This window comes from Myotis daubentonii, chromosome 10 (genome assembly GCF_963259705.1).
Source record: "Myotis daubentonii chromosome 10, mMyoDau2.1, whole genome shotgun sequence".
In the NCBI taxonomy this organism is placed as follows: Eukaryota; Metazoa; Chordata; class Mammalia; order Chiroptera; family Vespertilionidae; genus Myotis; species Myotis daubentonii.
Window position 1 is genome coordinate 6,073,784 of NC_081849.1, and position 21,518 is coordinate 6,095,301.

The 21,518-nt window shown below is 43.7% G+C and overlaps 1 protein-coding gene and 1 non-coding gene across 21 annotated transcripts in view; one reads left to right on the top strand and one right to left on the bottom strand.

Annotated features, from left to right (window-relative positions):
- LOC132211596 (small nucleolar RNA SNORD95) lies at positions 1-68 on the bottom strand. Its single transcript, XR_009447504.1, has one exon. It is a non-coding gene; the product is annotated as a small nucleolar RNA SNORD95 (small nucleolar RNA).
- A 6,600-nt stretch (positions 69-6,668) lies between these two features.
- The window catches only part of KMT2C (lysine methyltransferase 2C), a 269,634-nt gene continuing 254,784 nt past the window's right edge, over positions 6,669-21,518 (top strand). For 16 of the 20 annotated variants that reach the window (XM_059711394.1, XM_059711398.1, XM_059711397.1 and 13 more), the window contains exon 1: positions 7,130-7,554. In XM_059711394.1, the coding sequence (XP_059567377.1) occupies positions 7,394-7,554 (161 nt within the window). In that variant the 5' untranslated portion in view covers positions 7,130-7,393. Of the gene's footprint in view, positions 7,555-21,518 lie in introns of all 20 variants that reach the window. The other 4 variants (XM_059711399.1, XM_059711400.1, XM_059711413.1 and 1 more) reach the window with 3 other exon arrangements.

The following is a 21,518-nucleotide window of genomic DNA, read 5'->3' on the forward strand; positions in this document are numbered from 1 at the left end:
CAGCTCAGGAGCAGCCTCTGGTTTCCAGGACGGGCACCGAGATGGCACGTTGGTGTCACCACTGCCCTATGGACAACTCTTTTGACAACTCGTTGATTTTGGAGACTCCGTGAGAAACAGGCATGATCCTCTCCACCCAGGTTTCTGAAAGCCAGCAACACTGGGAAGAGTGTCACCTAAGAAATGTTGATTATAGGCGGCAAAGATGACTTGCCAGTTTATTTATAGAAATGTACATTGTGACAACCAACGTAAAATGTAGCAAGGTGTGCACATATACATTGTTTATAAAGATACAGTTTCTTCTTAAAAAGTAAACACTCCTGTAAAAGATTGTCTTAGATCTTTTTCTTAAGCGTGTTTTCCCATTTCTTTCACTTATTCCACAATTATTTATTGAGCTGCTGCTGAATAGTATGTATAAAAGGTGAATAAGACAGACAGCTGTGGCTGTCTCCACTGGGCTTAGAGTGGGCTACAGACAGCTAATCCAAACTCATTACAGGCCGGGGGGAGCCTTGATGAGGTAAAGCTCAGGTGTTATAGAAACATGGGGGGAGGGGAACACATAACCATCCCCATGGGAAGAATGGTGGTCTGGAATGGAAGTGAAGTCTGAAGTGTGAGCTGAAGGAAAGGAAAAAAAAAAAAGAAATGGGGATTGGGACAAGCTGGTAGAGGGTGTTGTCCACCAAAAGTAGTCCTGAAGGCTGCAGCTCATGGTGAGGAGGAAGGGAAGGGGCTAGAGCAGTGGTTCTCAACCTTCCTAATGCCGCGACCCTTTAATACAGTTCCTCATGTTGTGGGGACCTCCAACCATAAAATTATTTTTGTTGCTACTTCATAACTGTAATTTTGCTACTGTTATGAATCGTAATGTAAATATCTGATATGCAGGATGTATTTTCATTGTTACAAATTGAACATAATTAAAGCATAGTGATTAATCACAAAAACAATGTGTAATTATATATGTGTTTCCGATGGTCTTAGGTGACCCCTGTGAAAGGGTCGTTCGACCCCCAAAGGGGTCGCAACCCACAGGTTGAGAATGGCTGGGCTAGAAGGAGGTGACTGGAGCGTGGCAGGAGCTCCAGAGAGCCATGCCAAGGAATTTAGATTTCATCCTGAAGGGTGATCGATGGACTGTGAGTTCCATTTCCATTGGACAAGTGTATCATTTTCTGCTGTGAAGTCCTCACCTGTTTGAGTACACAGGACAGGGGAAAGTGACCATTTGATCGCTGTCTCTGACCCTTAAGGACGGCCGTCTCATAAAACAGGCCTCAAACTATACATTCTACACTCATTTTTTTTTTTTTTTTACTTATATTTACACAGATCAAACCAGCCAAGGAACTACTAAATCTTGATTTTACTTTTTACTATGTGGACACAGCCATTGTTAAATTCACTTTGATTTTATTTAACCTTCAGATTGATTGGATGTAAAATAAATGTAAGTACATTTTTGAGTGTGCCAAGAAGAGTTTGCATGCCGTTAACCCATTCCATACAATTGTCTGACAGTATATACTTTGATCTACTAAGATGGGTAGGCATCAATGTAGGCTGTTTGGTAGTTATATCCTTACCAGGACCTGAGATGTGACCTTACTTAGAAACAAAACTGTGGCAGATATAATGAATTAAGACGAGGTTATACTGGAGTAGGGTGGATCCTGAATGCAATATGACTGGGATCCTTACAAGAACAGAAGACACACACGCAAGATGGCCACGTGGCGATGGAGGCCGAGATTGGGGTGATGCCCCTGTGAGCCAAGAATGCCACGGACTGTGGGCAGCTACCAGAAGCCGGAGGGAGACGTGGAACAGATTCTCCCTCAGAGCGTCCGGAAGAAACCAGCCCTGCCAACACCTTGATTTTGGACGTCTAGGTACCAAAACCGGAAGAGAGTAAACTTCTGCTGTTAAAAGCTGCCCAGTTTGTGGTTGTTTGGTGCAGCATCCCTAGGAATCTATACGGTGGTCTTGCATGTCAATACAGGAGAGGAGCCTAAGAAAGTGTGTGTGTGTGTGTGTGTGAGAGAGAGAGAGAGAGAGAGAGGGCGCATTTCTAGGAGTTTATGACACTGGCTGGCAGAATGTTTTCTAGGCCACTTCTTGTGAATAGACACACTGTCTGCTGACTTGTCCCATTCCTGCCCTTCCCCTCAAACGCCTATGGTCATGCACACAATGGATATCAATATTTAATCTTTCTATTTGCATGTTTTTCCATGTTTATTTTTCAGTTGCCTGCTCCTCCCTCTTTTGTTTATTTTGTTAAGAAGTGCCAGGCTTAGAGTGTTCACCCCCAGAGGGCAAGATTCTTATCTTTTTAAAATGTGCTCAGAAGGCCTACTGACTCATGCCCCAGACTCTTCTACACATATTATTATTGTTATTTTTAATTTATTTTAGAGAGAGGAAAGGGGAGAGATAGAGAAACATCAGCGTGAGAGAGAGGCATTGATGGTTGCCTCCCATACACGCCCCGTATGGGAAGATGTTCCAACCAACTAGGCCACACGGGACAGGGCCACAAATTATTTTTGAAGGTGATTGTTTTGGTTGTGTCTTTTAAGTTTTTCCCTTTAACTTTTCTATCATACTGGTACATGGTCTGCATTACTGAAATAACTTATGCAAAGTAATATGAATTTTAAAAGCTAAAAATGCACCACAGACTAAATATGAGTGAATTTTAAGTGATTGAAGTTATTTTTAAAACATTTTTTTCTGCTGAGAAATAAAGGAGAAAACAATGATAGCCATTCATGCAGCTTTTTAAAGTGTAACTTTGATAGTAAAAATATGAACTCAAAATGGTATAATTTAGCATTTAAGTTTTCAGTGGTCTTTCCCCAACTGTAAAAGTTGGTTCCTAAAAAACTCTGAGGAATTTAAGGGAAAACACAAAGAGAGGAACAATAATCATCAGTGAGTCTATAGGAGATCTTATCAATATTTTTACATTCTCGCCTTGGCTGGTGTGGCTCAGTTGGTTGAAGAGTCATCCCTTGCAAGGAAAGATTGTTGGTTTGATTCCTGGTCAGGGCACATACCTAGGTTTTGGGTTCAGGTTTCATCCCTTGCCGGGGTCCAGCCCCAGCGGGTCCAGGGGTTCCCAAAGGTGTGGACGGAGTCGGTGAAGACTATCCACCCTCTTCCTACGGTGGAGTCCTATCCGTCCCGAGTGCGGGGTGCTTACCTAGGGGTCCCTGTTCGGGCGCCAGATGCTGGGGTCCAACCCCAGCAGGTCCAGGGGTCCCCAAAGGTGTGAACGGAGTCGGCAAAGAAGGAATGACACGGAGACAGCGTTCAGTTGATCAGCAGCCTAGCCAGGATCTCTAGCCAGGATCTCCAGCCAAGTTCTGTTCAGGATCTCCAGCGAAGTTCTGGTGTTTATTGTCTTGTTACATCTGTATTTATACTAGTTGATTTTAATCCTGTCAATTTCTATTACAAAGGTTAGGGCATTTCTTATCTCCATTCCAGGGAGTAAAGATTATGTAGCTTAAGCATGATTGTTTGTAGTTAAAGTGATTAACTATCCGCCTGGCACTTAGTTAAGGAGTTTTATTCTCTCCCTAACTTCAGGGAAAAATCCTTACCTGGGGAAACAACCTTTCTCGGAGAGGTGACCTTGGTTAAAACACATAGCGCTAAGGGGAGCAAACATATTAAGAACAGTATGCTATATACGCCAGGTCCCTTGAAACATATGCTGTGCAGATGTTTCTTTCCTGCAGCAACTGTGTCAAGCAGCAAGGATGGACTGGCTTCCAGCAATCCCTGGTGGGGGTGTGTACAGGAGGCAACCAACCGATGTTTCTCTCACCAAAGTCTGTCTGTCTCTAAAAAAAAAAAAAAAAAAAAAAAAAAGTAGCCATATCCTCTAGTGAGGAGATAAATCTATTTTACATTCACTAAAAGTGATAAAGACAACTCTGAATAAAGACCATGTCAATGACACTTATAGGCCTTCAAATAGTGAGAATGGGTACTGTACTATGACTTTTTATTCACTACCACTTGTTTGCTAGACTCTGAGAATCTCATTTGCTTACAGTTCATGAGGTTTTTTTGTTGTTGTTGCAGATAAAAAACCCTTCCTCTACCTACATTTTAAATATTTAATATATATTTCTGATTATACTACCTGTGCTTTGAAAGATTATATTATTATAGAGAAATGTAATATAGAAAGTAAAAGTTCCCATAATCCAACCTCCCGAGATGATTGCAGTTTGGTACATATCTACCATATTGGGAAAAATGCCTATTTAACGCTTACTGGATAGAAAGTAGACATTCCTTTTTTATTTTTCCCCCCCAGATGCTCGTGCCTTTCTAACCTTATAATTTGGAGGCACCTCAGCTACCTGCCTTCTGGATTTGTGGTCTCAGAGCTGTGTAATTTGGATCATGGAGATAGAAAAACCTTTGTAAAGCTTTGTTGAACAATTATTTCTTGAATACTTCATCTGCATCCTGAGTTATATTTTATTTGTTCTGCCTGTGGTAACTTCATGGGAACAAGCCTACTAGCCTTTTTAAAACAGATCCCAGCGACTTGTCTGCTCACACTACCCAAAGGAATAGAGATGGAAGGCTGGGCTTACTCATCATCACCGTCTTTTATCTGTCCAGAAGCACCACTGCACAAACCTCTACCCTTCCATTCGTTCCGCCCACTTTCTGTCCTTAGTCCTTACTTGTTTCCTTTTATTTATTTTTTAAGGGTCTTGAAATATACCTCTTAAATATTTTTTAAAAAATATTTTTATTGATTTCAGAGAGGAAGGGAGAGACAGAGAGAAAAATAGAAACATGAGTGATGAGAGAGAATCATTGATCAACTGGCTCCTGCACATCCCTCACTGGGGACTGAGCCTGTAACCTGGGCATGTGCCATGACTGGAATTGAACTGTGACCTCATAGGTCAATGCTCAACCACTGAGTCATGTTGGCTGGGCAATACCTTTTTTTAAAATATATTGATTTGAGAGAGAGAGAGAGAGAGAGAGAGAGAGAGAGAGAAACATTGATTGGTTGTTCCATTTATTTATGCATTCATTGGTAGATTCCAGCATGTGCCCTGACTGGGGATGGAAGCCGCAGCCTTGGCTTATTGGGAGGATGCTCTAACCACTGAACAACCCAGCCAGGGTCCTTGTCATTTCCTTTTAAAACGCCTCTCCAGCAGGAGTGACTTGCAGTTTGCACACACTGACACTTAAATTCCCCCAAGTGTTGAAGAAGTGAACTTAATTATCCAGATACATAATTTTGTGCACATTTGAAAATGGCTGTTCTAATTCCAGCATTGAACCCAGATAAACATTTGGATCAATAATCCAATTTTTCAAAGTTTAAAGTGCCAAATGTAGAAAATATGAAAATGGGTGAGTAATAATAAACTTTGAATATGCCACTTCATACATTTATCATTTGTCACCGATATGTTGTATTTCTATGCATAATAGACACTTTTAATTTATAGTTTGCATTTACCAAGCCAGCTTCTCCCCAAGCTCAAAATTCCCTTGGCTGTAAATTTAGTCAACTTGGAAAAGCCAGTAGGGAATAAGCCCTGAAGGAATTCAAATGACTATCTTATTAGAGTCATCATTTCAAAAAATGATGCTTTTAGTCAGAATAGACTCTGGAAATCAAATTGTGTATTTTGCTCAACTAGGAAACACAATTTAAAGTTTATATTCTGGCTATTGGGAGGAAGGGAAGGTGAACAACATAGCTGGAAAGACCAGCATTTTATTTTTACCCTCTACTAAAACTGTGTTGTGAAGATGAAATAATAGGAAGTGCCCAGTGTGTCCAGCCTAGAGTATATGCTTATTCAATGAGTTTATCCTATTTTGCAGATGGTTTGATAGGACCTAATAATTTCCCCCAAATCAATGATGTTTTCAACTCCCGTACTAATCTGGACGGAAATCACATAGTCCAGTTGCCTCCCTGTTCAGACAAGAAGCCCAGAATCACGCATCTGTAGCCAGCCTCCTTCCAGAGACTGCACATTCAGACCTCTGATTCTACCCCATTTTCCTTCGGCCATTGTTACTCATGACAAGAGGTGCTTACAAGTACTTGGTATTTTTTTGTCTATCACAACACACTGAACATTGAAGTCAAGTTGCTGGTTTGTATGGGCTTATACCTCCCAGCATTTTAGTCCACATGCCTCCGTTATTCTTGTGTGCCAGCTGTACCAGCCCTTTCTGGATCATTTTATTAAAATGACGTTGTAATAAAACTATCGGCGGAACAGGATTATTGCGAAGCTGCAGCGCATTTCTCCTCCGCAGACACGCGTTTCAACAGGAGAACCCCGGCCGGGGCCGTCGGAGCCTGTCCAGCTCCGGGCGCGCGCAGCAGCAGCCGCCTCCTCCCCCCGCGGCCGCCGCGCACACCCGGACCCGGATCCCGGATTCTCGGCTCCGCAGCTTGGCGCTCTCCCGAGCCGGAGCCGGAGCCGGAGCGGCGGCGTCAGAGCAGGAGGCAGCGGGGGCGGGGGAGGGGCAGTGAGGTCAGCGGCGGCGGCACGGCCGCGGGCGGCGCATGCGCGGAGCCAGCCCCGTGAGTGGCAGCGGCAGCGCGCGGGGGGCGGTGGGCCTGGCGGGTGGGGGCGGGGGGAGGGGAGGCAGGGGGCCCTCGCGGCGGCCGTGTGTGGGCGAGACGACGGCGCGGGTGCGAGGGCTGTGGGGCCGGGCGCCCGAGCGACACCGGCGCGGCCCTCGCGCGACGGCCACGGTGTGTGGTGCACGCACACCCGCAAACTTCCTCCTCCCCTGCCCGGGAGGCGGGCGCTGAGGGCCGGCGCCGGCGCGGCCCGGAACCCACAACAACAACTGGAGCAGCTGTCAAAACTTCGCCGCCGCCGCCCGGCCTGACGCGGCCCGCGCGGGGGAGGGGCAGCGGCGGGCGCGACCCCCGCCCGCGTCTCCTCCCCGCGGCGGCCGCCTGGGGGCGGGGCGCGGGCGGAGATCCCGGCCGCCGCCCCTCACCCCCCGCTTCCCCGCGGCGCCCGCACCCGGCCCCCGCCCGCGCCACGCCCGCCGCCCGCACCTCCCCGCCCGCGGCCCCTCCCTCGCGCCGAGCGCCCCGCCCGCCGCCCCCCGCCCGGCCCCTGCGCGCTGAGGTGCGCGCGCCCGCGCCGATGTGTGTGTGAGTGCGTGTCCTGCTCGCTCCATGCTGCCGCCGCTCCCGGTACCTGCTGCTGCTCCCGGGGCTGCGGGAAATGCGAGAGGCTGAGCCGGGGAGGAGGAACCCGAGCGGTGGCGGCGGCGGCCGCGGCGGCGGCGGCGGGAGGAGCCCCCCAGGAGGAGGACCGGAATCCATGTGTCTTTCCTGGTGACTAGGATGTCGTCGGAGGAGGACAAGGGCGCGGAGCAGCCGCAGCCGCCGCCACCACCCCCCGAGGAGCCCGGAGCCCCGGCCCCGAGCCCCGCAGCCGCAGACAAAAGACCTCGGGGCCGGCCTCGCAAAGATGGCGCTTCCCCTTTCCAGAGAGCCAGAAAGAAGTAAGTTGAGTGCGAGCCTCCAGGCCGGGAGCCAGCCGCGGCGCCGGGCCGGAGCTGTCACCGCGCGCCCGGCCCGCCGCCCCCGCGCCCGCCGCCCCCGCCGGGTGGGGGTGGGGGTGGGACCGCCGCGCGTCCCCGACCCGGCGCCCTGCCCCGCGCCCCTCGCCGCGCGCGGGCCTCCCGCGGGCGCCCCGCACCTCCCGCCCCGCCGGGCGCCGCCGCCGCACTTTACTTTTTAGTTGTCCCGGCGCCGGGCTTGCCGGAGCCTCTCTCGGGCGACCTGTCTCGCGGACGCCGCCTGGCCTCGCCGGTCTTTTAAAAAACAAACACGGCGCACACCTGGCGGAGCCGGGCGAGTTTATTGTCAACTACAAAGCGGCGCCCCGGGACGCCGGCCGAGCTGTCAAACGCCGCGGCCAGGTGGTCCCCCGGCGGGGGGCGGGGAGGGGAGCGGCGAGCGCCAACGCGCCGAGTGCGGCTCTTCTTTGTCGCCTTGAACTTTCCTGCTCCCGAACCTGCGCGTTCCTTCTTCACCGTCTTCTCGGTTGACTAGGAAGTCCCTTGACTTTTCCCTCCCCTCCCCCACCCGAGCCACACCGCCCTGCGCCCGAACGCACCGCTCCCGCGCGGTCGCCCCGCCGAGGCCGGGCGTGCAGGAAGTTTGGGAAACGCAGGCCGGCGGTGCCGAGCCCGTCTGCTCTCGGGACGGCGGTGAAGCGCCGCCGAACTTCCGTGCAAGTGCTAGGGTCGGGGACAGCCCTCGTGGGCTTTCGTGCGCGCACCGGCACTGCTCACTCCATTGCTCGCGGTGGCTGTGCGGCCACTTTGCCTGGAAATTAAGACGCCCGTTTTGGTGCCAGGGAGTCGCGCAGCCCTGGTGACTCCTGCGGGTGCCCTGGAAGGTCTTTGACGGCCCCGAAGTTGCAGAACGATGTGCGTCGCTTACTCATGTCATTGCACGATGGCTTACCCAACTGTTGGCAGTGGAAGGGTGCACGGGATGGAGGACAGCTGCGCATTTATGGACACCCTTATTTTGGTGGTGGTTCCGGCGAATTCATTTAGTAATGTTGTTGCGTTTGCTGATACATAGTTAAAACAGTAGGGTTAAGTGAGGCAGAGCAGAGCGGGGTATGGGAAGCTCAGGAAGCTCTCGACTGGAGCTTTCCCCCCTCTGCTTTCCTCTGACTATGAAAACGACTTAGGGCCTTCATCGTGCCTCCATATTTTAATTGCCAGCTCTTACCGAGCTGTGGCAGATCGGCTGGGAACCCAGTACAAGATGTACATATTATTGCATTAGCTTCTTTGTGATACAAAGTTAGGGTTTGGCATGCCATTTGCATTGTAATGTCTGGTATAAAATCCTATTATTATTCCTGTATTAATTGAAATTTGGAGAAGGAAGAGAGTTTTGAATAACGTTAAACTTTTTTGTTACTTTTCGTATCCTTTAGAGCAACACATATGAAGTCATATTAGGGTTTTAATTTGATTGCTTCCCATTTTGTTATTTGGAAAGCACTTCTTTCAGAACATTAATTTGGGATTACATGTTTTATATTTGTTTTTCAGTTCTTACTCTAGAAAGAGTACACCTATCTGTTGTCAAGCCCCTCCCCCATACACATGGCAAGTGTGTGCGGGCACACGCACTTCCCCTGAGATGGAAATGAGCTCACTTTTAGTGCAACTTCCAGTGCACCTGAAGGAAGGCTGATTTGGGGTATTACAACTTTATTATTTTAATTTCTACAGAATATACCCATGTAACCGCATGGAGAATGTTTAGAACAATTCTAAGTCTCAAGAGAGTTTTCTCTTTTAGATTTGAAAACGGGTACAGCATTCCTTATAGGAAATTAAGTCTAGTGGTAACTTTGATGGTTCCAAAGTTTGTAGTGAATTCTTTAAAATTAGGTACCTTTTGAAGAGGATAGAATCTCCAATTGTTTTAAAGAAACATATAAATGGAAACCAATGAGTGAAATGAAAGCAAAGAGAAGGGTTTTCAGTTGGTTACACAGTATTAGGATACGTACTTGCAGAACAGACCCTGTATTTAATTGGGTATTGAAGACCCTGAAAGTGAAACTGATAATGTAGCAAATGTAAATTGGGTTTGTAAATGCTAAAAGTACTTGCAAATTAATTATGTAAGAAATGAAAATTAATATTCTTTGTGAAATGCGCTGGAGAGAAAGGTTTTTAAATTGTCAGTGTTATTTAGATAGTCACTAAGTGGGTTGTTTTCTGCAGAAGATGGATGCATTAGGGCACATTAACAATTTTATCTTTATTGTTGAAAGTGTTACAAATGTCCCCCTCGCCCCCGCCCCATTGGCCCCCTCCACTCCCCCCTTCCCTCTCCCAGGCATCATGACAATTTTTAAACAATGGATTTGTGTATTTGTCTTTGGATTAGAAAAAGTACTGCTAATTATACTTTTCTTTGAGTTTGAATTTTTAAAAATTAGGTAAACAAATTAAACATCTAACTTTATGATAGATAACTTTTTGACAGATATTGCCTCAGGCTTATTTAATATTAGACAATTTAATGTTTTATCAAATTAAAAACACAGGCTTTATAGTTACTGGTTTTACATTATTATTACTTTAAAATTATGTTTACTATTTAAAATCAAGAATTTTGAACTGAAGCTATTAACCTTATAATTTGAAAAGTAGGTATATAAGTAGGAATTTCCTGTAGTACAAAAGTCAAGTGGAACAGTGAACTTTACATTTGTATAAAAGTTCTTCTTAACAGTAAGGCCTATCTAATTATTTGGTTATTTGGAGTAATCTTTATCAGAGGTACAGGTCTTTCTATTGGTGAAGAAGTTTCTGCCACAGAGTAGACAACGTTCTAGACGTCTGATTACTTTTCTATTAATGTTAAGGAAACCCTTCTGTAAGTTTTGCTTTTTTTTTTTCTTTCTCTTCTCTAGAATATATAAGGGAAGCCAAGAAAACATTCTACCATATTTCTTTGTTGTTAACCCTCACCCGAGGATATTTTTCCGTTGATTTGTAGGGACAGTGGGAGAGAGAGGGAAAGACAGAAAGAAACATCGATGTGAGAGAAACACATCAACTGGTTGCCTCCTGCATGAGCCCCACCAGGGCCCGGGCTAGGGAGGAGCCTGCAACCGAGGTAGATGCCCTTGACCGAAATCAAATCCGGGACCCTTTGGTCTGCAGGGCGACACTCCTCTACTGAGCCAGACTGGCTAGGGCTCTACCATATTTCTTACCAAGTCAACAAAGTTGACATTAGGGATGTGATGGGTCTTGGGGTGGCACAAAAGCAGCAGGTGGTGGGGATAGGCTTTCTGGGCACTGTCCTTGATCCTCTTTACATAAACTCTTTACACCCTGTACCTACAATAGGTCAGTTACTGCTATTAGAAGGCCACCTGGAAGATTCTTGCTGCAGAAAAATTAGGCACAACTCGCCGAAACCGGTTTGGCTCAGTGGATAGAGCGTCTGCCTGCGGACTGAGAGGTCCTGGGTTCGATTCTGGTCAGGGGCGTGTACCTGGGTTGCGGGCACATCCCCAGTGGGAGATGTGCAGGAGGCAGCTGGTTGATGTTTCTCTCTCATCGATGTTTCTGACTTTGTCTCTCTCCCTTCCTCTCCGTAGAAAATCAATAAAATATATTTAAAAAAAAAAAATTAGGCACAGCTAATGCTGTCATATAAGGGATCACCAAAATATAGCTGGGCTGCAGGTGATGTAAGGCCCCTCCCCAAACAGGTTTTCTCATTTCTGTAGCTGTGAACCTGAAATAAGTGATTAGAAAAAACTCTGTTGTGCCGGGTTGGTATTGCTCAGTGGTTGGAACGTCAATGCAGGATCTGGTTCAATTCCCCAGTCAGGAACATGTCTGGGTTGCAGGCTTGATCCCCAATAGGGGCCGTGCAGGAGGCAGCTGGTAGATGAAGTTTCTTTCTCATTAATGTTTTTCTCTATCCCTTTCCCTTCCTCTTTCTCTAAAAATCAATAAAAACATATTTAAAAAAACCACTCTGTTGCACCATAATATATGCAGTTTCACAAAACAACAGTTTACAGTTGAGAGGTATTGTTATTTATGCTCTTTGAGATAATACAACTTTGTAGTCTTTATGATAGTAATTCTTTTTATTTTATTTTAAAAAAATTAGATAAATGGACATTTTCAGTAATTACCGACCTCTGGAACTTAATGGGCACTGAAATGTTTTAATTTATTTGAAAAAGCTGGTCCAGGAACGGCATTCTCTCTTATCTGCTAGGCGGTAGTTGTCTAACCTGACCCTGCTCCTATTTGTCCCATTCATGGCACCTCTGGTTTTTGAGAATATGATGTGAGTTTTTCTAGAATCCTCACTTGAGGATATTTTTCCATTGAATTTTAGAGAGAGTGGAGGAGAGAGGGAAAGATGGAAATACCAATGTGAGGGAAACACATTGATTGGTTGTCTCCTGCACGAACCCCGACCCCAGCCCTGGCCCTGGAGGAGCCTGCAACCGAGGTACGTGCCCCTTACTAGAATTGAACCCAGTACTCTTCAGTCCACAGGCCGACGTTCTATCCACTGAGCCAAACCGGCTAGGGCGAGAATACATTGTTTCTAGTCAAACACAGAGTTTTTAGTAAGTATATTGGTGTTTATTACTATGTAAACTTTTATCTCAGTTTCCCATGCCAGATTTGTAGACAGTTTGCACAGTGACAAGGCACACTGCTCCACCCTTACCTTTCCCCTACCTTTTTGCAAAACTGCACCTTATTCCCCAGCCACAATCAGATTTCCTCTGGGCAGATAGTACTTGTCCAACCTTGTGTTCTTTTTTTAAAAAAAAAAATATATATTTATTGATTTCAGAGAGGAAGGGAGAAGAAGGAGAGAGAGACAGAAACATCAGTGATGAGAGAGAATTATCGATGGGCTGCCTCCTGAACGCCCCTCACTGGGGACCAAGCCCGCAACCCAGGCATGTGCCCTTGGCCGGAATCGAATCTGGGACCCCTCAATCCCCAGGCCGATGCTCTAGATCTACTGAGCCAGGCTGGCCAGGGCCAACCTTGTGTTCTTAAGCCACTTACTGTTATGCCTGAGGGGCTTCCAAACTGCAAACTGTCAGTTTTAGTTGTAGAGAACCTTGGTGCTCTCTCTCTGTGCTTTTCCTGTTGGGGACATGTGAGATCCCTTGACAGGATTTGCTAGAATTTTTAATCTTTGAGATGTTTGGACTAAACATAGCTGATATAGAATAAACTTTCCGATCACTGTGTGTGTGTTCCTTTTTTTCTTTATTGTTTTGGCCCATCTTTTCATGTCAATAAGCATTAATTCCTTCTCTCAAAAAATTTTCTTTATCATGTTTGTGCTAAAGTGGCTATTTTCAGAACTTCTTGGCAATTTAAATTGCAGAAGTTAATGAGTGAAGTAGGGATGATGTCTTCTTTAATTTCTTGTAATGGCCTGCATGCACATAAACATAAGCTTGTGGTTAGTGTAGAATCTACATTGTAGACCAGTGATGGCGAACCTATGACACGCGTGTCAGAGGTGACACGCGAACTCATTTTTTTGGTTGATTTTTCTTTGTTAAATGGCATTTAAATATATAAATAAATATCAAAAATATAAATCTTTGTTTTACTATGGTTGCAAATATCAAAAAATTCGTAGCCCTAGCCGGTTTGGCTCACTGGATAGAGCGTTGGCCTGGGGACTGATGGGTCCCAGGTTCGATTCCGGTCAAGGGCATGTACCTTGGTTGCAGGCACATCCCCAATAGGGGGTGTGCAGGAGGCAGCTGATCGATGCTTCTTTCTCATCGATGTTTCTAACTCTCTATCCCTCTCCCTTCTTCGCTGTAAAAGATCAATAAAATATATATTTAAAAAAATATTTCTATATGTGACACGGCACCAGAGTTAAGTTAGGGTTTTTCAAAATGCTGACACGCCACGCTCAAAAGGTTCGCCATCACTGTTATAGACCAATCTTGAATTAGTAATTGGAAGTGTCATTTTCTCTATTTGCAGAATTTGAAGGACTTAAGAACATAAGAGAAGCAGGAATGACACAGCTTTTTTTTTTTTTTTTTTTTTTTGTACTTTTTCTAGAAAAAGCCTCCTGTAAAAGATAGGAAAATTATTTGACTTTGCTTCTGCTGTTAATTTATGTGGGAGCAGTAACTAGGTATGATGCACAAATGCTGAAATTGTTTAAGAAGTTTCATTCATGTTATTCACAGAGCATGTACGTAATATGCTGGGATGTGGACAATCAACCTGGAGGAAGATTCACTGGGGCCACAAGGGGTCTGCAAAGATTTGGAGGAAGCAGTACTTGAATTGGACCTTGAAGGATCAGTAGGATTTAGCCTAGTAGAGTGAGAAGAAAGTGAGTGTTGGAGGTGGGTAGCAATGTGATTAAAATTATTGAGGACTGAGGAAAGTGTTAAAGGTGTTTTCTTAGAGTGTGAGTAGAACAAGAGGCCTAATATGGGGTTTAGGGCCAGGCTGTGATGGTCCTTGCATGCCACGCTAATGAGTTTGTGCTTTATAGTCCTGGAGTTATAAACTGTTTACAAGGACCAGGTAGGTAATTTAAATGAGTTGCTTGCTGCTTGTAAGATCCTGAATGACAGCTGACACTGAGGCCTTTGGGGAAAATGGTGAATGAAAACCTGGGGAGTCCCAGGAGCCCATGGGACTTGCCTACCTGCAACCCATAGACAGTTCTGGCTGATGGTTGCCATGTGAGACTGGGAGACGTTGCTCCCAAATACTCTGGTTTTTATGTGAAATCTCTAGATTTTTAAGTATTTTCAGTTAATTAAGATCCACAGCACTATTTGGGACTACACCTTGTGGACTAGGTTTAATCTGTGGCCTGTGGGTGGGCTGCAGGTCTTCAACCACTGCTTTCTGTCCCAACTTATTTTATTCTGTAAATTAATGCTTTGAGAGCAGATATTTGCAGTCTTCCTAAGGACAGAATGCTATTAAATTACATTGTATTCATTACTTTATTGAATGAAGGTATCTAATACTTGGTGATTTGATGATAGCTATTTTAGGGAAACCACCCTGATGTTAATATGAGGAGAGGACTTACCTGGAGGCAGAGGGAATAGGCTCTTGCAGTAGTCACAGTGTGAGGTAATCAGGGCAGAGGGTAGACTGTTGATAGTGTGGTTGGAAAGGAAGAGGGATTTCAAGCAATGCAGAGGAGGAATTTTGAAGTTCCTGACATAGCTGTCTAGAGGATGGACATACCTGGGAGTACTGGCATGTAGAGTTGGAGTTTAGGAGCTAGATTAGGATAGGCGATAAAAGATGTGATTTATCTGAAATCTGAGAATATGGAGAGTAGAAATAGTAAAAAGATTAAAATACCCTTAGGAGATGGGGGAAAAGGGACCCAGAAAGTCTGTAAAAATGAGAAAGGAAATCAGAATATATTCCCAGTATAAATGGGTAAGTATGCACATATGTACAAAGATCCTCATGGCAGCAGAGAAAAGTAGAAAAATAGTAGAGAAGAATTGGCAACAACAAATACCCATCAATGGACAGCCATGTGGTTTTTGTCAGGACAGATGGGTAGAGTAGATCTGTAGGTACCCAAGTCTATGATAACAGTTGTTGACCTGAGGAAACAATTTCCAAGAGTTGCAAAGCAGTAAGTTTAGAACTATTTTTTGTAAAAAGCACCCAAAATATATATTTTGTGCATAGAAAATGATTTGGAAGGATACATAATAAACATGAATACTTTTGGGGAGTATATATTTTCATAAGCACATCGATGCAACTTTTTTAAAAAATATTTTATTCAAGTATAAGTACAATCGTAGTGGTTATATTAGTTTCAGATGTATAACATAGTGATTCAACATTTTTATATCTTACACTGTGAATTCTTCTTTTTTTTAAATCCTCACCTGAGGATATTTTTCCATTGATTTTTAGAGAGTGAAAGAGAGAGGGAAAGACAGAGAGAAATATCAGTGTGAGAGAAACACATGGATTGGTTGCCTCCCGCATGATTCCTGACCTGGGCTCCGGCCAGGGAGGAGCCTGCAACTGAGGTATGTGCCTTTCACGGAATCAAACCTGGGACTCTTCAGTCCACAGGCTGATGCTCTATCCACTCAGCCAAACCAGCTAGGGCTCCATGCAATTTTTAAGCAGCCAATATAGCTCGCCCGGCATGGCTCAGTGGTGGAGCACCGACTTATGAACCAGGAGGTCAGGGTTCAATTCCTGGTCAAGACACATGCCTGGGTTGCGGGCTGGATCCTCAGTAGGGGCATGCAGGAGGCAGCCAATCACTGATTTTATTGCATCATTGATGTTTCTATCTCTCTCCGCCCCCCTCCTTCTTTCCTTTCTGAAATCAATAAAAATATAATTTAAAAAAAGCCAATACAGTTGACTTTTGAACAGTGTGGGGATTGGGCACTGATCCCCTGCACAGTAAAAACTCTATGTAATTTAAAATTCTCTATTCATTGATTTAAGAGAGAGAGAGGAAGCGGGGCGGGGGCCGGGGCAGGCGGGCAGAGAGAAACATCAGTGTGTTGTTCCACTTATTTATGCATGCATTTGCACTCATTGGTTGATTCTTATATGTGCCCTGACTAGGGATCAAACCCACAACATTGGTGTATCAGGATAATTCTCTAACCAACTGAGCTATCTGGAGAGCTATATATATTATACACTGTGTTCCTACAATAAACTAGACAAAAAAATGTTACTAAGAAAATCATAAAGGAGAGAAAATACATTTACAGTATTTATTGAAAAAAATTCAGTATAAGTGGACCCGTGCAGTTCAAACCCATGTTGTTCAAAGGTCAACTGTAATTTAAAACTGTAGTCTTGTTTTACAAATAAGAAAACCAGGTTCTGGGGACATCACCGATTCTTGAGCCAAGATGTTCTGAATTCAAATCCTGTATCCGCCACTTATTAACTGTGTTTGACTTTGGGAAGTTACTTGACTCTTTGTGCCTTTGTTACCATCTGCAAAGGGCATACGAGTACACCCAGTTTTGGATGGTTGTGGATTTATGTATGTGCAGAATTCAGAACAGTGTCTGGCACAAACTACTAGTAAGTGCTATTAAGAGTGCTTTTATATGAATTGGCTATTACTGTTTTTGCCACTGTCATCAATTATCAATCAAGTATTTGCCTGGAATCATAGGATCTGTTAGTGACAGACATGTGATAAGATAACAAAATCTCTAAAAATGCGATGGCATAAAATAATGTAGTAGTTATTGGGGTTCAGGAGTAAATAAAGATTTCCTTTCTGTACAGCTGTCCTTAATAAAGAGAAAAAGAAGGTAAAAAACCTAGGTCAGCAGAAATTTCTATAGAATATTTCATATTATGAGTAACACATGAAAAACAACCACAGCAATTCTATAGAAGCTATATGTATGTAATGTTACTACAGAATCATTTCAAAAATTTTCATTACCCAGACTTAATGCTTTCATAGTGATCTTCGATTAGGTCTCTCTAAATGAGACTTACTATAAGGTAGGTTTTTATTTATTTATTTATTTTTTAAAAACCAATATATTTTTATTGATTTCAGAGAGGGAGAGAGAGATAGAAACATCATTGATGAGAGAGAATCATTGATTGGCTGCCTCTTGCACGCCCCCCACTGGGGATTGAGCCTGCAACCTGGACATATGCCCTGACCGGGAATTGAACCTCGACCTCCTGGTTCAAAGGTTGACGCTCAACCACTGAGCCATGCCAGCTGGGCTGTAAGGTGGTTTTAAAATGATTTTTTAAATGTCTTTTATGCTTGGGTCACTTTTAATCCATTTATGCAATCCATTTACATCAGAAGCAACATAGTTGAAGGATCATAGAGAAAATGTATTTTCTCTCCTTTATGATTTTCTTAGTAACATTTTTTTGTCTAGTTCATTGTAGGAACACAGTGTATAATATATATAGCTCTCCGGATAGCTCAGTTGGTTAGAGAATTATCCTGATACACCAATGTTGTGGGTTTGATTCCTAGTCAGGGCACATATAAGAAGTCTGTGTGTTTTGTTCTTACTTCCATCTTAAGTGAAACCTAGCAAAAACTTACTAATTTCCTGATCTTTGGGATCCTGATGACATCATGTACCATTTGTTTGGAGTAAGCACCTAGTTGCATATGAAGTAACAATGTACTTCAAGAGTTACAGAATTTAAAGACTAGATGAGCCGAACCGGTTTGGCTCAGTGGGTAGAGCGTCGGCCTCTGGACTCAAGGGTCCCGGGTTCGATTCCAGTCAATGGCATGTACCTTGGTTGCGGGCACATCACCACTGGGGGGCGTGCAGGAGGCAGCTGATCGATCTCTCTCATCGATGTTTCTGACTTTCTATCCCTCTCCCTTCTTCTCTGTAAAAAATCAATAAAATATATATATATATATTTTTAAAAAAGACTAGATGAAAATTCTGAGAACATTTAGTCTATCCCCTCATTTTATAGGCAGCTGAGCCCTAGAGAGATTACAGCATACCGGAAGTCATACATAAGGTGTTAACCTATAGATAAGTAAAGGGGTGAAGGTAGTCTGTTACATTGGTGACTCCCAGTGAGCCAAGCCTACTGGACTCATGCTATTGAGTCCAATATCTTGGCTAGCTCTGTGACTCACTTTACCCAATAGAATGCAGTAGAAACGACACTGTGCTAAGTTTGGGGCCATGTTTTAAGAAGGCTGGAACTTCCACTTTTGCAAGCCCTGAGTCATCAAGAAACTAGATCTTACCCTGCTGGGGAATCCATGTGGAGTAAGGAAGCAGAGATGCCCCAGCTATCCCCATGTCCCAGCTGAGTTCTGCCCAAAGTCAGGTGACCACCAGTAAGATCAGCTGAGGAGCCAGCCAGCCGAGCCTTGTCCAGATTGCAAAATTATGAATAAATAAAATTGTGTTGTTTACATCTGTTAGTTTTTATGGTGGCTTGTTATATAGCTATATAGATTGGAAGCAGATGATTTTGGGAATTAAGGGACTCTGAGAACAAAAATATATTTGAGATGTGTATGATAAAAATCATTATTTTTCGGCTTCTTTTACTGAGATAGTTCAGTGATGCTGTCCTCTACCCTCTGCTCCTCATTTCACCAAAGGCATTTTGAAATAGAGATGGAGTTATATTATTGGGGAATTTAAGTGGTATTTTAAAATGTAGTTGTCACAGTTGACTGGACTGTAATTAGCTAATATGTAATGGAAAGATAAAAGAACTGAATATCAACTTTCAAAAAAGTATGATACTACTTTTTTGACTTATACAGAGATCTCATATATATTGTGAGTATCACAGATTCTGTGTCAGAATACCGGGTTCTATTTCTGGACCTGGGTTAGATTCATTTTTACGTGATAGAAAAACCTCAAAATAATAGTGACTTGAATAGGAGTGTTTATTTCTCTCATATCACAGTCTGGAGGGTAAGCCCTAGGGCAGTGATGGCAAACCTTTTGACCTCGGCGTGTCAGCATTTTGAAAAACCCTAACTTAACTCTGGTGCCGTGTCACATATAGAAATTTTTTGATATTTGCAACCATAGTAAAACAAAGACTTATATTTTTGATATTTATTATTTTATATATTTAAATGCCATTTAACAAAGAAAAATCAACCAAAAAAATGAGTTCGCGTGTCACCTCTGTCACTGCCCTAGGGCGTGTTTGGGGCCTTGCCACTGCAAAGGTGTCAGGGACTTAGCTCATTTTATCTCACTAGTCAGATATTTCTAGAATATGGCCTTTGTTGTTAGATTCCATGATGGCTACTAGAGCCCTGGTCATTGCATCCACATCCCATTAAAGGAAAAAAAAAAATGAGTAGACCAAGGCCCAAAACACTCTCTAAGAAATACCATAGGCTTCAGCCTGTGTGTAATTGGCTGGAATGTCATATGACCATATGTAGCTGCAAAGGAGGCTGGGGATGTAGTCCTTAGCCTAGTCCATTGCTGCCTAGAATAGATTTAGAGTGTTATTACTAAGGGTGGGAGTGGACATTGCAGAAGCAGCCAACAGTCTTTACCTTGTGGAGTAAGGAAACAGAGCAACCGGTTTATCTCCATAGGCCTAGTGAGATAGACGATATGAAACACTGGAGATGCAGATAGATATTATATTGAGGACCAGCCCCAACTCAGTGATAGTGACTGCTTGCAATGCTCCATTGAACCCGAGTCCCTAATTTTTTGGCCTCAGCAGGGTAAGGAAGTAGTAGAAGTATTTGTTTTTGGGTAAATACGGGAGTGATAACATGCTGTCATTTACATATTACCCCATGTACACCTTAGCCTTTTATTATGTACAGTTACTTTACTTGTAAAAATCTTTTTATTCAGAATTTTTTATTATTTTTGCTAACCTTTGGACTTTTTCTATTAAGAAATATCCTAAAATATATTCCATATTTTAAACGTTTGCTAATAAGCCTGATTCCCAACTTTGTGCAGAACATTCTCCAAACTGGAGATGATGATGATGTAGAGAAATACTGAACTCCTTTTATGTGTATGTCAGAATGTCTAGAATATACTGCGGAAACAATGAGCCTCCGTTCTTAGTGGCTTCAATCAATAGGGGTGTATTTCTTATTCATACCACACTTTCATGATGGGCCAGTTTAGGAGCTGTACAACATCTACACCTCGCTAAGGGGCCACTCTGTCCTTCCACACTTGTCAAGGGAGGAAGAAGACAGCAGGGCAGACCGTGCTCTAGCTCCTAAAGGCCCTCCAGATGTGACGGTGTCAGTCCTCTGTCTGTGTCACTGGCCCAAGACCAGCGGGAGCACCTAATGCAGGAGGCAGGGAAGTGAAATCCTATCGTATCTGTGGAGGGATAACTGGGAATATTTGATGAAGAGCACTAATAAAGGTCATATAGGGTAAAATTGATTTTAGTTCAAATGTTCGCATTTGACTTTGGAATAGGTTTGGTTACCTGTCATTGAGTATGACCACCTGTTTGTCTCTTCTACAACAATGTTTTAACTAAGGGCTGTGTTTAATACTATTAAACACACAAAACGTTTTCCAGAGGTAGAAATAATATAGGAGGCATAGGGCTTGATCTCTTGATTCTTTCTTTACTGTAGTCATGTTTTTTTCACTCTCCCCACTCACAAGAAAGGAGGGAAGGAATCAAATATTAAAATGTCTATGAAAAGTTAGTGAGATTATAGTTGACCTAAAATCTGTTTATTTCAAATTTGGTTCTTCAAGCATTTTATTTGCAGTCAAGGCTACTTTGCTTGTTTTCTACCAATCACTCAAGACGATGTTACTGACCATTTATGCACCATATACTGGAGAAACCAAAATAAGACACAATTCCTATCCTCAGTTTTTACTAATACTGTGCAGATTATAATGCAAGGCCTACAGTGGAAGATATTGCAAAGGACTGAGGAAGAACTTAGAGAAGGAAGAACTTAAAGCATGGGGATTGAATAAAGCAAACATCTGAGTTGAGTCTTGAAGAATTAAATCAACTTGACTGAAGGAAGGGAGTGAGTGGGGAACTAGTACATGGCCATCATGGGCTAGGCACAGCTGGGCTGACCATTGTTACTTCTTCTGATATTTTTAACAGTCACATGCAGTAGAATCCTTAGCTTTACAGGTGAAGGAGCTAAGTTTCAGGAAGATCACTTAGTTGATAAGTGATTGGGTCAGGATTTGAATCCAGGTGTGTCTGACTCTGGTCTTTGCTTTTTAAAGAACTCCAGTCCAGCTTTCAGCTATAAGATGAAAAAGGTCTGAGGATCTAATGTATGACATGGTGATTACTAGTATAGTTGATAACACTGTGTTACATGATTGAAATTTGCTAAGAGACTGGAACTTAAATAGTCTCACAAAAAACTGAAGATAAATATGTGATGTGAT